Source organism: Talpa occidentalis, unplaced genomic scaffold, assembly GCF_014898055.3.
Source record: "Talpa occidentalis isolate TD23 unplaced genomic scaffold, MPIMG_talOcc4v2.1, whole genome shotgun sequence".
Classification (NCBI taxonomy): domain Eukaryota; kingdom Metazoa; phylum Chordata; class Mammalia; order Eulipotyphla; family Talpidae; genus Talpa; species Talpa occidentalis.
The window spans coordinates 134,384,136-134,403,199 of NW_026555331.1; the positions used below are offsets into that span (position 1 = coordinate 134,384,136).

The window sequence follows — 19,064 nt, forward strand, 5'->3', positions numbered from 1 at the left end:
AATAATCAGTGACTATATCAAGGATAGGTTACATATCACTGCTTTTGATGATTTAAATTTACAGTGCCTCTAAAACAATTGGGAACATAAGAATTAAGCAGATGACAGAAAAAAAGGGAAAAATATAAAAAATAAGTGGAAGAAAATAAGAAACATCTCATTCCTTTGGGCTATAGATAAATCATTTAACTTTTCTAAATAAAAATGTTAAATTTTATTTCATTCAAATTCTTATTTACTTATGTTTTTTTTTCTTCTTTTTTTTTTAAAGATTTATTTATTTATACAAAAACCAGGGTACAGTCCAGATATGCAGGAGGCTGAGAGGATTCACCAGAGACAGAGCAGGAAACAGAACAGGCAGACTGAGAAAATACACTGCTGAGGGGAGCAGCGGGTGAGACAGGAGAGGTCTGCCCTGCCATGTGGGACCCACGCCGGCCAGCGGGGATCGAACTGGCCCTGCAGAGGCTGTAGACAGCTTTATAGCGCTGCGCTCAACCACCTGCACCAGCAGGGAGGCCCTACTTATGTTTATTTAGGTAGCATTGGTTTACAACATTATATTGATTAAGAGTTAGAGGGTCACACCTCTTCAGATGTATATTATCACACCACACCCACCACCAAGGCATCTGAAAACCAGAGGACTTGACATATTTCTAATAATCAGATACTTTAATTTTGGTTTGTAAAAAAAAAAGTGCCAATTAAAAACATTATAGAAAACAAAAAAACATTAAATTTTTGTTGTAATTTTTTGACTTGCATAATTTTGAGGGTTCCAGAATATAATAATGAACTATCTTATAAAAAATGAGAATGCATCATTTATGTCTAACTCAAAAAAGAATAAACAGCTCTCTTTTTTTCCTTAAAGATCAAAATTTGAACTTTAATTTTTTTTCTTAAAGATTTATTTATTTATGCATACAAGAACTGGGGTACAGGCAGGAGGTGTGGCCGAGCGGAAGGTGAGAGGATTCACCAGAGACAGAGTGGGGAATAGAACAGGCAGACTGACTGAAATACACTGCTGAGGGGAGCAGCGGGTGAGACAGGAGAGATTTGCCACACCATGTGGGTAGCTCCCTGGCCCGCCGAGGATCGGGGATTGAATTTGTGCCACAGAGGCGCCTCATAGTGCTGCTCTCAACCCCCTGCGCCACCAGGGGGCCCCGAGCTTTAATTCTATGCTTATGGTAATTCTCCAAGAGATCTTAATTACTCATTTGTAATCACAATAGCTTAATAGTAATACAAATCACATTAGTAAATGAAATAAACCTTCAAGATAATGAGGAAGGGGTACCTGTTTGAAATCCAATGAGCCCTTTACTCCTTCCTGAATTGAACAAAGACACTTTGCAGGCTCTGGCAGAGCAGTATCCTACCTCTTAGTACTCTTTATTTGGACTTAGGCTTTTTGATGAGATACTTGTTTTTTTCAATTCTCTTAACTGTTCCACACCACTCATTTTTTTATATCAGAAGGAATAAATGTCTTCATTTGAAAAATGTTATAATTGTAATCTCTGGCCTTTAGTAAATTAATGGCATTATGTTTATTTTTATATTGGAGATATTCTTTACAAAGCCTTCTACCTTTCTCTTCCACTGGAGATTCTCATCCCCAGTTTGGGATAAGTTTCTTGCATTATTTTTCAAAAAGCTTCCTGTCCATTCTCTCTGTTCATCTATAAGAGCACCTTTAGAAGGTGTTGCTTTTTTTTTTTGTCTTGTATTACAGATTGTTCATCTCTTGTTCTAGAACACTAGTGTAGTCTTTAGCATATCTGGACATATACTTTTAATTCATACAATCACTTTTGTGTGTGTGTGTGTGTGTGCAATATGATTGCTCCTTTTTTCTTAGTAGCCTTCTTTTGGTTTGTGGATTCAACAGCTTCTTGAATCTCTCTGGGAATACCAATTTGATTTTTGTTGTTGTTATTAATAGACATTTTATTTTGTTCCATTTTCCCTGGGATCTGTTGTTCCTTTTATGAATTACTTTTCTTTCCTATGGTTGGTCTGACTCAAGCATTTGGAGATCCTTGGTCATCCATTTAAAATCATGAAAGACCGGAGGGATTGAAAAGAGAGTGTCCACCCCTGCATTTGTTTGGCTGGCTATACTCAACAGGATTGTCCTGCTGAATGGTAGGAAGGACTCTAAAGATTCTATAAAGGGCTGAAGCATGTTTACAAGTAAGATTTCATGAGGAGCATGTTGCTGAAAACAGGCAGGTTGGTAGGAACCCACACAATTATCAAAGTCAGGAGAAAATTATCATGGAGTGTAATTCACTCCTGGGTTGATCTGCCTTTCCTTTTTTATCCCTTCATGCCTGCAGCAGAGACTTAGCTAAATCCAGTCCAGCTGTGCTTTTGTCCTTAGGCCAAACGCCAAAATCTGGACCGTACCCAGGAAGATCTTTCTCAATATGTAAATGTCCTGGGGTCCAATGTCTTTGCTACCTGTCACTCTACATCCTCCGGGAAGATGGATGATCTGACTTGTTCTGCTGTCCTGGAAACAACATATATTTTTAATTGATTACTCTGATCATCATCCATCTACTTTGAAATTTTTCATCTGTTGTCTCTGTTCTTAGGGTTTCTCTCTGCAATGTAAGAGACAGCTCATGCATCTGCAATAACTTTTTACATGATTTTTAAAATTCTAAATAATTTAGTTTCAGCTGTTTTCCTCCCTTGGCTCTTGTCATCCTTTCTTGTTTTCAGGTTTATGCTGCAGTTTTTTCTAAGGGCATGTGCTGAAGATGACACAGTAAATGTGTAAGCTCTGTTCAACATCTTGAACCATTAGCGGTAGTAAATTAATTTATTTACACTAGAGGATACGTAAATCCCTGCTCAGCGTAGTTATTCAATTATCATTAATGATAGTATATTCAGATGTATTTTTAAAGTAAAATATATTATAGTAGATGTTCCACTCTATCCCTTTTTTCCCTTCTTTTATCTGGAAATCTTAAATATGTAGTTTTCTTTACTCCCCTAATTTCCAACTGAAGTCTCAATCAAAGTTTTCTTTTTTCCAGTTTCAAGTCAATGAATTTAGATTGTGTATTTTCAGCAAAGAGCAGTCACTTATACCAATATGCTTTTAAGAGAGTCTGATCTTGGTTATAAAGAGACTTAATGCAAGCCTCCAGTTGAACTTGGCGGCCTGAGTCGCCCCTGTAATAACATGTTTCTCTGAACTGCCACAGTGTACCCTTTGCCTCCAACCTCTGCTTTGTATCAGGTGACTAGAGGACCAGCAGAAAACAAAAGCAAAGGTAAACCATATTTTTTGTTCTCTGAAAACATTTCAGGATTCTTTTTAAAAATATGCTTTCTGAGGGCAACTAGAAAAAAACATGAGTTCTGTTTTACTCTTAGATTGCATCAATTTCTTTTCTGGCCTAATCTTGTTTACTTTTAAATACAGTACCTTTCAATATGCTTTAATGAATCTAGCACCCTAAGAAATACATTTGTCACTGATAGTTTATGTTAAATTTCAGTTAATCTTAGTCTATTTTAAGTATGTATTTGTTAATGACTCTGAGTTTAATAATTGTTGAAAGCTTATTTCTCCTCTAGCTGTACAATTTTTTCAGAAAGCAGCTTTTTGCAGTAACCTAATACTGAACTTACAGCATCAAAAGTTATTCTCCAAAGCAGTTTTGTTAACCATCCATGAATACGCATTAGTTATGACTTTATGAGAAAGCCACAGTTTTAATATTTTTATAACTGAAAGCCATGAAAACTTGCTCAAGCTAACTTTATAAAACCAAATGATTGTCTTTAGAGAACAAGTGCATTTCCTTATAAAGATTTTTTTTTTCACAATCATTAATGAAGGACATTTTCTAATGTGTGTTCCATCAGCCTCATGCTTATCATTTTGGGCTGTTATTTGGAACAAGCATTGCAGTTTTTAGGAAACATATGACATTTAAAATGGTTGAGAACATGGACATTTTGGGTCATAATGTAGGCTTTAAGTTCTTTTTCCAAATACTGATTAAGGAACTAGTAAATATTTAGAGGTGATAATCAGTAGTCACTTCAAATAAGAAAATCTCTTAGTAATTGGGAAAAGGGTATATGCATATATTGATATAACTAGATTTAAGTTTTCCCAAAAGAAAGAACAAGTACCAAAATGATGAGAAAAAAATCTTACATCCAAGAAATTTCCTAATGATGGAGGAAAAGAGCTACCTCAGCAACTGTAGGTGGCAAAGTTAGTGAAAGATATGAACTATTATGAGTTCAATAAGGTAGTTTAGGCAGGACTCGATAACTCTAATTCCTTCACTAATAACTCTTAAGCAATCAAACTTAATTTAAAACTGTTGTTAATTGAGAAATTTATTTTACTGATATATATTATTATAGAAATATCTCAGAAAGTTTAGTAACATTTATTTCAGCCTTTTGGTAACTTCAAATTTAGTTTGATGATGGAAAAAGTATCTCTTGTGAAAGTATTCATAGATTTTTAATGTTTCAGTAGATTCACAAATAAAGAGTTGAAAAGTGTTAAATGGAAAAAGTTTTTTCAACCTTTAAAAATAACAACTTATGGGATATTCATTTGTGGAAATTCAGTGTTCTTTATAAACTTTATGACAATAGTAATATATAACATATTTTATTAGTAATACTCTTCTTTGTGAACCTGATACTTTCTTGGGAAAATCTTAAGCAAATTCATTAAAGTTATATTATACTTACATCATTATCTATAATTACTTGCTTGTTGAAGCCCTAGTCTCCTTGGTTTAGGACATTCCTCCTATTTTTACATATAATAGAATTAAAGATGCTCTGAATTTCTAGCAGGAGCAATCTCCTGTTTTCTGTTTAACAGAATGAAGACTTTCATTTAAACATAGGTCAAATTCACAATCTATCCAAATGAATAAATCCCATGTATATTTGTAAAAAACAAATCACACTCTTCAAGGAGCTCTATTTCTTAGATATAGTCTATTGGGTGGTTCAATAATTGGCTATTATCCTATGTTGGAATTGCTGGACATTTGTCATAGACATTGCAAAACAACTTTATTTTATCCTTAGTCCAACCCAGAATCTGTGATTGGAACATTTCTGTTTCCTTGTTGCATTAGGAGACCCTCTCAAGGTTACACTTGGAAATGATGATCTATTTCAAAACATTTTCAAGTTATATGGTTTGTGTACTTAGACTGCATACATTTAATGGTTATGAACAAACTGATTTTTTTAAGGAATAAAAACTCTATGTAGGGCCTCCCCGGTGGCACAGCGGTTGAGCGCTGGGTTGCGAAGCTGCACGCAGCCTCTGCAGCGCCTTTCAATCCCCAGCCACCGGGCGAGGGTCCCACATGGCGCGCAGACCTCTCCTGCCGCCCACTGCTCCCCTCAGCAGTGTACTTCGTCACTCTGCCTGCTCTGCTCTCCACTCTGGCTCTGGTGAATTCTCTCACCCTCCCGCGCCTCTGACTGTACCCAGTGCTTGTATAAATAAACAAACAAACAAACAAATAAATAAATCAATTTAAAAAAAAAAACCCAACTCTATCTAAAACAAGTATTCACTTTACATTTATGGTTAGTATATGTTACTGTAATAAAAAGCCAATTTTGTTTACTAACATCCAAATGCAACACCTTTCTCCATATCCTGAGACAGGAAAATGAAAGTAGAGAAGTTCTTCATTGCTCCCTTTAAATACATGAAAATTAATTTACTATTACAATTTGGTGTTCACCAAAGGTGTTTTTTTGTTTGTTTTTGTATAGAAACAAAGCATAAGTCATTCAGTTACATCATAATACATACTCTCTGTTAAAATCTTGCAGAGATCACGCTATTTCATTCAATTGCAACATGGAAAGCTTTATCATTCACCCATAAGTATACTTGCAGTGGAAGCCTGGTGCCTTGGAAGGAGATACGGGATTTGTATGTAGCTAATTACACATGGTCCAAACCTATAAAGAAAAATACTTGCAAATACATTTTCACCAGATCTTTCGTTGTGTGCCACAATCTTCGCAGATTGTTTAATTTCCAAAGGTTTGACAACTTATAGTAAAGCTTACTAAAGGTTGACAGGGATATTTCAGGTAGGCAACAATTGCTACTATGCAAAAGGGCTTTGCAGTTTCAGGGAATGAATCCATCAAACACCAGGTCAGACCATGGTGGTAAGATGTCCAGAGAGCAATCCAATTCAGAGGAATTGTCATCTGGATTAGAAAATCTGTCCTATTTGAAAATGTCAGCCAGAGAAGAGGGGGAGGCAGTGGTGGACAAGATTACATCCCATATTCATAAATTTAAACATTAGAATTTAAGTTCCATTTCATAAGTATAATATTCAAAAGCTGTCACTTTTAGCTGGTATGCAAATAAATAGATGTCAATGCCATGTCTGTATAAATAAAATGCTATCTTTATTTATCATCATTCCACTATCACCCCCCACCACCAAAAACGGTATTGTGATATGCTAGAAAGGCAATTAATAAAAATAAAAATTGAAAAGGTGAGAGATGGGAGCTTTTCTTGTGTGCCAATAATGGTAATAGCTCCTGGAGATTAAGATTTTCACCTCTGCTCCGTATCGGCTTCTGTTATATTGGATGGATTTTCTTATTTTGTGTTATAAACACACCAGGCCAGAATTCAAAGAAAACCATCAGATTTGATAAAGGATCTCTAAGAGGAAAATATGAACAGGAATAAGTAGAAATAAATATAATGTCATAAACATGAAAGACTAATAAAAACACAGAAGTTAATCTTCATTAGAAAGGCACAATTGGATAAAATACAATGGAATTTAAGTGCTTAACAAAATTCAAGACAAAAAAAATGACCTCAAATGAAAATGATAAAATCCAGCTTCCTGAATGATTTCAAATTAGGTTAGATAAAACACCAAAACTAATATACATGTTCAATTCCTCCAAATATTTTTGTTGTCTTTAGAGTTTTGTATTGTTTACAATCAGAGGAGGCAATTATTCTACAGCATCTTTTTCTCATTTGTAATAAATAAAACCTGGCATTGTGCACTGTACTTTGTGGTACATAAGAATAATTTCTTCAAACCTATCTCCCATGTTCCTACTAAATACCTACTATGCCACTAACCATTGTTAGCTTTCCTTTACTTTAGATAATTAACCATTCCATAATTAGTTCATAATACCTACATGTCAGAATAGAGTGCTAACTTAAATCTCTGGCTGATGGTATTTACTTCAGTTGAAAAAGAGGGCTTTTTCTTGCCAGATTGCAGAAAAGGCGTACCATTGCCTGAAATAACTTTATAAAAAAATGATCATTGTTATCAAACCAAATTCACATGCTACCTTGTTTGAGGAGGTCATGACCAATTCCACAGTCTGAATTAATGGCCTCTTCTATGTTTCCAAAGAACTTTATCCATTTTTTAGTTAAAGTAATGGTTTTGGAAACATCCACATAGGACAAAATCTTAACAGAAGCTGCCTCCCAAGAAATCTCACCCAACTCCTCCTCCTCACATCTCTCCCTCTACCACCCAGTTCTCCTTCCTGGATTTAAGCAATGAAACCATTTCTTGAGTATTCTTCCAGAGAAATTCCTCACTATAAAAATTACATTTATATCCCTTATTCAGAGAAACAATGGCAGCGTTCTGTACACATCTTGCTTTTTTAAAAGTGTAAATATGTGTACTTTTATATATAATACTTATATATAACATACTTTAAAGAATAATTATAATATTTAATATAATAATATATATTATAATTATTATAATTATTAATAGCCACATCAATATGTAGAGCCAGCCTCTTTATTTGTTTTAGCTATATAGTATTCCGTTATGTGAAGACCCAGGTTATTTAACTACTCCTGTATTGATGGGCATTTGTTTTCAATTTTGGTCATTATAAAAAATGCCACAATGGATATCTTAGAAGCAGAATTTTTAGGTGAAAATTTATCTGCATTTGTAATTCAGATTTTTCTGTCCAACCTTCTGTTTTGACTGGAAATGCAGCATAGTTCTTTTGCTTTGTCTTTATTGCAATCAGTTTGGAGTCAGTGCCTGCACATTTTGCCTTTCTCAAATTCCCTACCTTGCATGTGTACATACAGAGAGGTGGGTGACATTTACAAGGTCTGGCTAATTCCGGTTTTCAAGCCATTGCTCTCAAAACCCAGGCAGAATTTGAAATCCAGCCATGTTTATTCTGAAACAAAACTAAGTCATCTGCCTACAATCTCTGGTGACTCAACAATCTGCTGATCTCTTCCAGTCTTGCACCTGAAATTTGAAACTAGGATCTTAATAACCCAGATCAAACTCTCCTGTTTCTATATCATTCTAGTCCTCAGGCCTGAGGTTCTGTCCCAACTTCCCCATTCCAACCTTACCCTACCTGATAAGCCAGCTCTTCTGGGCAATGATTTGGGTCATATTTTGGAGGAAGGGGACAATTTAAGTTATTAATTTTGACTGTGGGTACTGAAGGACTTAAGTAACATCTCACAGACTACTAGACTATTTTACAGTTCAAAAACTTTAATTAGAAAGCTGAAGATTTAAATCAATTTAATGTTATTTTAAGGAGATTTGCTAAAAACAAGTTGACAGAGGGAACATTTTATTCAAAATGCAGTCCTAAGACTTTGTGTGCTTTTCCAAGAAAGCTGTTGATCTTGGCTGCGAGAAATTTCAAGTTATGAAGGAGAAGTAATATTTTTTGACAACGACTAAGTATATACTCTTATAAAGACAATTCTTTCTTTTTCATATTGCATTTCTTAAATTGCAAAACATTCTTGCTTCATGGCTTCTCACACTGAAGAGTGGATTTTCCATTAGTACATTGATATTGAACAGTCATTTTTATACATTTATAAAACATAAACATATTTTTAGGAAGACTGGAAGGGAAGCAGTTTTGGAAAATAAAGGTAGGCTAGTACATAGTTCTAAATTTTTTCAATTAGAGCGATGCCAGAGTTCCTTGAAAATGGCATGAAACAGAATTAAAATAAAATTCAATACCTAATAATGAATGTGAGCTTTAAAGAGCTCTTAATAAAGTAGATTATATCATAAATGGAAAGGCACCACATTTTTAAGAAAAGTGTATGGGAAAAACTTAACGGCGATCCCTCTATCCATTTATATATATTTTTCTACTTCTGGAGCAGTTAGATCTAGCTTCACAATATTGATATTTCAGGAGAGACGAATGTATGACTCATTAGGTTAGGACATTGACTATGATCAGACTAAGGAAGTAGCATCCTCTGGGAGAACAAAAAAAGGAAAGCTACTATTATAATTGCCCTGGAAAATTTTAATTAGAAATTTGGTTAACAGTAGAATTAAGGCTACAGCTTTGAACTTGGTGGCTCTATTTATCCATATGTTTTTTAATTTTGGCAAAATTAGACATCACTCAGATCACTCAGTTAGCACTTTTCTTTTGGGTTTGGAAATAAAAATAATGCATTTTTAATTTGTAATAAAAGATGGGGATCATGGTGAACCCAGTTAAGGGTCATGACCATTAGGATTAACTTTTTTTTTTTTAAAGATTTATTTATTTTATTTATACAAGCACTGGGTACAGTCAGAAGCACGGGAGGGTGAGAGAATTCACCAGAGCCAGAGTGGGGAGCAGAACAGGCAGACTCACGAACTACACTGCTGAGGGGAGCAGCGGGCGGCAGGAGAGGTCTGCATGCCATGTGGGACCCTTGCCGGTGGCCGGGGATCGAACCAGCGCTGCAGAGGCTGTGTGCAGCTTCGCAGCCCAGCACTCAACTGCTGCGCCAACGGGGAGGCCCAGGATTAACTTTTGAAAACCTTATGAATGTGAGGGTAGACGCTTGACATCTAATAGGTTTTGAAACAAAATCTCAATATGATGAAAAAAAAAAAAAAAAGAACTGGAAAAGCCGTAGAAGACAAATCTCACCTATTTATTTTGCCTCTATTTGTGGGTCACCGCATATTTTATCAGGAGCTCTGCCTGCCCTTCCATTAACTTGAAAGTAGAGAAGAAAACATGCTAGGATGGGAGAAAAGAGGCACTTGGCCACTTGGTAATAAGTGAGAGGATGGTTCTGTGGAGTGATGAGGGGCTGACCAAAGAGGAAACAATAATCAGTGGAAAGCTATGTTTTCAACAGAATCAACACCAGGAAGTGTTCTAGTGGAATAGTTTTTTGGGGGTACACATATATTGCCTTCTCTAGCTTGAACTGAATTTTAAGTTCAAGGGGAAGTTGTTTTTTTTTTCCTGTGTCTCATTTTTTTTTTACCTTGAAGCAGAATATACTGAAAAAAACAAACCAAAACAAACAAACAAACAAACAAAAAAACCGAAGATGAGGGACAATTCTCATTGTATTTCTAAAATTTCATTTCCTCAAAAATAATGTTCTTTTCAAACCATTATTTATAATCTATTATATAGTATCATAGAGTTTGTGTTACTAAGTGGAGCATTCTTATTCCTCGTGTGCTGTGGAGAAGAAATATTTATTCAAGGAATGAATGAAGAAAATATAACCTCCATACCTCATAAAAATTCATATTTTGTATCTATTCTTTTGCTTATTACTTCCTAAATGTCTTTGAATAAAGTTTTGTAAATTTATTTAAACATGTTTTTACCTCAGTGTCAGTAGCCTGAAAAATGCTATATAAGTCATGGCTGGTGACACCTGGTGGCCGCCAGAAGTGATCATTTCACACACCCTGAGTGCTCTGGTTTTGCTGGAGGAAATACTCTCAAACCTCCCATTCCTCAGAAAGAGCCTCTGTCGATTAGTGCTCCTGGGTGTAAGTATCTAGAGCAAGACCTGACTGACTCAAGCAGAAAAGTGCTGTCCCATGAGGACACACGGCCACTTAACATGGACTGTGGACATCGGTTCTGAATGCCCAGCCAGGCACTGCCACTCTCTGGGTACTGGGATTTCTGTCACCCCTGTTGCCATCACATCTCTGACTCTCTGATTCCCAAGATCTCAATTCAAATTGTAGAGCAGGACGCAGCTAGTTGACCTGGTCATGGTTACAGTTCAGCACCCTCACTGCAAGAAAGGCTGGGAAAGCATCTTATTTAATGGGATAATGGGATAATAAAAGGTTATTGCGAGATTAAGTGAGATATTTATTTTTTAATTTTTTAAAAGGTATTTTCTTACATTATTGTTCTCTCAGGTCTAGTCCCATAGTTCTCCCACCACCACAGCACCGGGGAGGGTCACCACAGTCCCTTGTGCTCTTCTCTCCCATTTTGAAGCATCTCCCTCCCTCTCCCTGCTGGATGCCTCAGATCTAAGGTCTGCTTCAATTTTTGACTTTTTCCTGACCTTCTGTTTGGTTTTCCTCTGTCCCACCTATAAGTGAAACCATTCCATATTTTCCTGTTTCCTTCTGACTTATTTCACTGAGCATAATCCCTTCCAGCTCCATCCATGTTGCTGCAAATGGCATGAGTTTATGAGCTAAATATTTCAAAAACACTTAAATAGTGCCTGGGATTGAATGAGTTTTCCAACCTGATAGTGAATATTATTTTATATCTATACTTGATCATGAATATTATTGAGGGTCAGGATCAATCTTATTTAGCTTGTATTCTGGACACAGAATCTGATGCTCTATGAATGCTTGCTGTGTTGCATTACTTGCCCTAAAGCTATGTCACTACACTTGCTTCTTTTTTTTTTTTTTTAGGATTTATTTATTTATGGATACAAGAACTGGAGTATAAGCCATGGGTGCAGGGGGTGAGAGCACCAGAGAGTTGGGGAGCAGAACAGGCAGATCTACTGAAATACACTGCTGAGGGGAGTGGTGGTCAAGGCAGGAGAGGTCTGCTGTGCCATGTGGGTTTCTTTCTGGCCAGCTGGGGATCGAACTTGTGTAGCAGTGGCTGGTAATAGCTTGCTTCTTTATCTCAATGTATTTATAGGCCTCTTTAAGACCTTTAAATAGATAAAAATATAGCTATATGACAGCAATACTAATCAGTGTTTCTCTTTTTCCTCAGTAATATCACTAACAGAAAATTGAATCTCTCCGTAGGTCTTCTGGAGTGCATTAAGGCAGAAGATAACAGAAGTTTTTATTTAACATGAAACTATTATCTGAAGGACAACTTAGATTTTGTGTTGTTCAACCAATACATCTCATATCATGGCTGATCATATGTTTTATTCTGAAATCCATCTCTCCTCTAAAACCTGCCCGACTTCCCATTTATCAAAGGAAGCCTTTTATAGCTGCTTGGAATGCTCCAACAGATCAGTGTTTGATAAAATATAATATAAGAATAAATCTGAAAATGTTTCAGGTGATTGGGAACCCATTGGCCAAGGCCAGGGGGCAAAATGTCACTATATTTTATGTCAACAGATTAGGATACTATCCGTGGTATACATCACAGGGGGTTCCCATTAATGGGGGTCTCCCCCAAAACATTAGTTTGCAAGTACATCTGGAAAAAGCTGACCAAGATATTAATTATTATATCCCTGCTGAAGATTTCAGTGGACTTGCTGTCATAGACTGGGAATACTGGCGACCCCAGTGGGCTCGGAACTGGAACACAAAAAATGTCTACAGACAGAAGTCAAGGAAGCTTATTTCTGACACCCAAGAGAACATCTCAACTGCTGATATTGAATATTTGGCCAAAACAAACTTTGAAGAAAGTGCAAAAGCTTTCATGAAAGAAACCATTGAATTGGGAATTAAGAGCCGACCCAAAGGCCTCTGGGGATATTACTTATATCCTGATTGCCACAATTACAATGTTGATGACCCCGATTATACTGGATCATGCCCAGAAGAGGAAGTTTTGAGAAACAATGAGCTCTCTTGGCTCTGGAATAGCAGTACTGCTTTATATCCCTCCATTGGGGTCAGGAAACACCTTGGAGACAGCAAAAATATTCTGCATTTCTCACAATTCCGGGTGCGCGAATCCATGAGGATCTCCAGCAGGTCATGCCATGATTATGCACTGCCTGTATTCGTCTATACAAGGCTAGGCTACAGAGACCGGCCTTTGATTTTTCTTTCTAAGGTAAGCCACTCTTTGTCCAAAGGTGGGGAATTACCTTCCCATTACTAAAAGAGACATTCTTTCACTAATTTTGCTCTTTGAAGAATTCCCAATTTATTAGAGTAGAATATCTTTTCACTTGGCTAGTCATCACTTATGGAATTCATTTATGCAAACTGAATTTTGATTATTTTATTTAATAAATTATTAAGGAAAAGGAAATAGGAAGGAAGGGGTTAAAATTCAGTATCACCAAGTACTGCTTCTTCTGACTCCCAACTCGGATTTCTTCCTTACAGTTGAAATTTTGGGAAAGTTATTGAAATGATTGATGGTGAGAAGTTTGGGAAATCAGAAAAGATGTTTTAAAATGGAGTAATTTTCTTGTCGATACAGAAGTGGAATTGAAGACATTCTTGCTTCTTGTCTCACCATTTAAAATGTCAAGAGAAAAAAAGTGTTCTCTTTTTAATGCAAAATTCAAGCTTTGGTAAATGGTAGAAAGGAGGTGTAAGGATGTGAACATACTTATCATTACTGAGCTGTACACTTAGAAATGACTGAGTGAACTTTATATTATTTTTTCCAACCACAATTAAAAATTTATTTTTTTTTCTAAAGGCAGCTGTAAATCTGTTAAAGGTAGCTGAGTCTATAGATTTAGTTATATGATTTACTCTTGATTTTTGGCTCACAATTAATAGAAAGTCGGTAAGAAAGGTGCAAGTTCCTAAATTTAATACTTAACCTTAACCCCAATTGAACTTATATTCAGTCTATTTATTTTACTGAAATCTGAAGGAACTTTTTAAATAGATGACCTTTCAGACCAATTTTCTCTCCCTTTTCCCTTTGCCACCATAGTCATTTAAATGGAAATTCCTAGACTTAAAAACTTAAAAGTGGATGCTTCTCTAATCATTGAACTTGGATAGTTACGTGTAAACTTCCTATGATGAGAAGAATTGGGACTGGTTCTGGCCTTCACATTTGTGATACATTGATGTTTTAAGATATTGCTGGTTTCTAGGTGATTATCATATTTTAATGGAGACATTTCTTCTTTCCTCCACCACTACAAATTTCAATTCACTAGCTTTTATGGAAATATCAAGACATTGTTGTTAGACACACAAAGGAGGGGGCTAGAAAACATTCAGGTGAGGGCCCTACCACAATGTGTAGATAACTGGGCAGCACATGGGAAGTACAGTTTCCTTTTTCGATGGAGAAATAGCCTTCATGCATGCATATGACTGGGTCACACTGAGGCTCTAGAAATTCTTCCATTATAGTTCAGGTTTTCCTCTCCTACAGTGGTTCTCACGCTATTGGGAAACTTGGACAGTTACATATACACAAAAAGGAAACTGAATTACTCTCTAACTCCATTTACAAAAATAAATCAAAATATATTAAAGACTTGGCTGTAACACCTGAAACCATAAAATATATAGAAGAAAACATAGGAGATATGTTCCCTGATGCCAACTTCAGAGATGTCTTTGGGGATTGGACCCCAAAGGCAAGGGAAATAGGTTAAAAATAAATCAGAATCCATCAAAATAAAAAGTTTCTGCACAGTGGGAAAAAAATAATGTCAGAACAAAAAGTCTATTGCATGGAGAAGGTATTTTCACTTCAGTAAGAGGCAATTAATATGTAGGGTCTACATAGAATTTAAACAACTCAACAACAATGAAAATCCAATGAAAAATGTGCAAAAATCTGAATAGATTCATCCTGAAGGAGACATACAGATGGTCAAAAGGCATGTGAAAAATGTTCATTACTTATTAACAGACATATGAAAAAATGCTCATTGTTATTATTAGGGAAGTGCAAACTGAAGCCAAAATAAGATATTGTCTCATATCTATGAGAATAGCTTACATTAAGACTACTAACAAATTTCTCCACAGGAGAAAATACCAACACTTAATGTTCTGTTGGTGGGAATGTAAATTGGTGCAACCACTTTAGAAAACTCAAAAACCTGAAAATAGAGTTACTTATAATCTACCAATCCACTCTGGGTATTTATCTAAAGAATATGATGTCATTAACTAAAAGAAGGAAAACTTGAGCTTCTGTTTCTGAGTCATAGACATAGCTGGCTTGTGTATAGAAGCCCTGAGTTATGTTCAATGATAGAATTTTTGGTGGCTCTTTATTTTGGAGGCTAATTGTCTTCAAAATAGTGTCCTGTTTAGCAATTACATTTTTTTAAAATATATATTTGTTACGTTTTTTCATAGGATTATAGTGTGTAATTTTTGAGCTTTGGTTCAATCAACATTTGTGTTACTCTAAGTAAAAAAAAAGGTTCCATCCAATTATATTGAACTCAGCCTCAATCATAATCCCTAGTGGGTTGTTTTACATTTAAATGAATAATGAACTCTACTCTTTTCAATCCAGCAAGATTTAATCAGTACCATTGGAGAAAGTGCTGCCTTGGGAGCTGCAGGCATTGTTATTTGGGGAGACATGAATTTAACTTCATCTGAGGTTAGTACCGTGAAGGTATAGTCAACATTATTTTTTGCTGTTTTCTTGAAGCACTCACTCTAGTCATTTCCTTCATGGCTCCCACAGTAAACCTGTTTTAGAATAACATTCCAAATTAGTGTCTGATGCATTGAAGGAAGTCAATAAATATTATTAGCATTTGTTGAGATAGTAATCATAATACTTATGTTACTGAGTATTTACTATGTGTAAAGATTGGCTTAAGTGCTTTTTTTTTAATCTTAGATTTGTTTACATACGGGTCATAATAATCTTTGTGAGGTATGAACTATCATCCTCACTTAAAGAGTGGCTGCAGGAGAGCAGAGTAACTGGGATAATAGCTAGTTAGTCTAGCTAGTATGGGCCCAGTGTTAACAACGGAGAGTTTGATGCTAGAGCCCACTACATAAAATGTATTACATCTTACTGTGAAAAGTAGAAACAGGGCCTCCCCTGGTGGCACAGCGGTTGAGCGCTGGGCTGCGAAGCTGACCCCAGCCTCTGCAGTGCCGTTTTGATCCCCGGCCTCTGGCAAGGGTCCCATATAGTGTGACAGATCTCTCCTGCCATGCCTGCTGCTCCCCTCAGCAGTGTATTTCATCAGTCTGCCTGTTATGTTCCCCGCTCTGGCTCTGGTGAATTCTCTCACCCTCCTGCGCTTCTGACTATACCCAGTGCTTGTATAAATAAATAAATCTTTAAAAAAAATTCTTAAAAAAAAAAAGAAATGTAGAAACAGATTGTAACTATTTCAATCCCCTCATTTAATATATTTTTCCTCTGTGGAGAAATTAGCTGAAAGTTAATGACATTTAAAATAAGATCATATGTCTCTTCAAATTTCTCCCATTTCAGATATTATAAACTTTAAGAGGTCTTCTTACCTTTCCCCAACCCATATTAACCGGTCTTCTTGTATTTCCAGAAGTTGTTTGTTTATATCTCTACAGTGCAATATATTTTGCCTTGAATTGTAATATTGTATCCTTAACATTTCCTGCTAAATTGAATATTTTGCAGTCCATAATAATCTAATATTGTTAGAATTTTACAGGCTCATTTTGTTGCTATCAGTATATCAATCATGAAACTATTGATGATAGAGACTCCTCTGCTCACATATGAGAATTTGATAGAGGCTGAAGGGACCAATTCCTCACTTTCCAGGTATGATATTTCCCCTCCAGACTATGTGGCTCACGAGATGAGTTTCATCAGGAAGCTGAGTGAACCAACCAGGTGGCCACTGTTTGAACACATACTAGGAGCCACACCAAAAGTGACCTAATCAGCCTTGCAGGCAGATAGGCTTCCCTGTGTTCAAATTTCATACAGAAACTAGAACCCAGAGAAGCATAACAACAGAATAATCCAGAAGACTACAGATTGATGGTTATGAATAAAGCTGTAGAATGTAATGTCTCAGATTCTTAAACAATTGTGAAGGAATCTACACACCTCACAGTTCGCCAAGCGACAACTTTGGCGTGACTTTTAATTTGGGTTTCCCTTTTCTTTAAATACTCCTTAACTTGGGAACTAGAAGGAACAGGAGAAAGTGTGTAAATTGAAAGAAGTCAAGGTTACATATGTTGACTCTGGGGCACAGTTACAAATCCAGTTGTCCAGCCCACCTGTAGCATAGTTTCCATTTCTTGTCCCTTTGACCTTTGTCCTTTCTAATCTCATTCTCCAGTTATAACTATAGAGCCTAATAGTTCACCAGCTGGAACCAAGCCATTGAGTTTCAGCAAGTCCAAAGAACTATCTTGTGGCCCTAGATGCTCTGCCTTTATTAGTAACATATCAAAGGAACAGGCCACTAAACCCCATTTGTTTCTACATTTCTAGGGCAACTGTACAAAGGTCAAGCAGTTTGTGAGTTCTGACTTAGGGAGCTACATAGTCAACGTGAGCAGAGCTGCTGAAGCATGTAGCCTTCATCTCTGCAGGAATAATGGGAGATGCGTAAGGAAGATGTGGAAAGCTCCCGATTACCTTCACTTGAACCCTGCAAGTTACCACATTGAGACCTCTGAAGATGGAGAATTTAAAGTGAAAGGGAAAGCCTCTGATACAGACCTGGCAGCGATGGTGGAGAAATTTTCCTGTCATTGTTATCAAGGATATGAAGGGGCCGATTGCAGAGAAATGAAGCTGGCTGATGGCTGCTTGGGGGTTTCCTCCTTTTCAGGCTCACTAATCACACTGTGTCTGCTGCTTTTAGAGACTATCAGAGCATTCAGTTGGGAGATAATTGAGTTTAAAGGGAATTGTGTGGCCTCCAGAGTTGTCACTTAGGGAAGACATGAAACTTAGGACAATTTTTTTTTTTTCACTTAGGAAAGCCATGGGGGGTAATTATCAGTAGACATTCACTATGTCACTTACACATAGAAACAAACTACTTCATTTGGCTCCAATTCAGCTAAGAAACCATATCCCAGAGTAAAAATCCATGCACCTGTCTTCCTTACTGGAATGTTTGAGTTGATATTAAAATAGAACAGGTATTTTTTAGTCTTTATATAAACATACATCTGTAAAAGCATACATAAAAATATTCTTTTTTTAATTCTGCACCAATTCTTTTTATTTTTATTTTATAAATTTTTACATCATTTTTCATTTTTGCACAACGTATGCATTTTCATCTTGTTATAGTCACCGTACAGTTCCCACCCCCCTTTTTCATAAAAATATTCTTACTAATTTGAAAGACTGGTTTTCTGGATACCAATGTACTTAAGGACAGATTACTAAATTCTGAGTCAATGGAAGAAGTCACGTGGTCCCCATCTCCTCATCTGAAATTTGGTGATGTAATCCCTACCTCAGTGAATTATTTTGAAGAGTAAATGGGACAACACATCCCATTCATACTTTGGTTCTTAAAGCATGTTGCTGGTCTTCAACTCTCCTTCCTTGATAAACAGAGTAATGGCAAATGTTAACATAAATAGAATCGTGGGCAATTATATCTCTCTGATATTGTGGTCCATGTATAATCACTTCTATGTTGTATGTTGTATAATTGGAAGATGCATATCCACTTGATAGTATTTTATTCCTCTGGAGACAATATACTTGGAAAGTAAACTCAAGGTAGCTATGATGCTTGTACAGAAGGACAGCATTCCATAAAGAGCCGGTTTCAGTGGGAGAGGGTTACAGCAAGGTGGGTTAAGGTGGGGGCGGTTACTTCAAGAGCACCGAGGCCAGCTCACCAGAAGCTTGGAGCAAGTTTGGGGGTGCAAGGCTTATTCCTGAAGTACAGGGAGGCACTTGAGGGGCCAACTAATTTAGGCACATGTATGACCAAAAATAATGGAAACTCCACAATTTTGTCACTAGCAGGAATATGGAAGGGACAGGCTTGAGGGGGGAACCGTCTTGGTCCCTTCTGGTTGTTTCCTGAGTCATGGTTCAGTTGCTTCCAG

At 36.5% G+C, this 19,064-nt stretch overlaps 1 protein-coding gene across 1 annotated transcript; it reads left to right on the top strand.

The window, feature by feature from the left end:
* Positions 1–369: 369 nt before the first annotated feature.
* On the top strand, positions 370–18,167 carry LOC129144622 (hyaluronidase-4). The gene is made up of 4 exons (XM_054692602.1): positions 370–397; positions 12,129–13,131; positions 15,532–15,621; positions 17,476–18,167. Exons 2-4 carry the CDS (start codon positions 12,178–12,180, stop codon positions 17,923–17,925), a joined length of 1,494 nt encoding a protein of 497 aa, XP_054548577.1. The 5' UTR covers positions 370–397; positions 12,129–12,177; the 3' UTR covers positions 17,926–18,167.
* Positions 18,168–19,064: the final 897 nt, after the last annotated feature.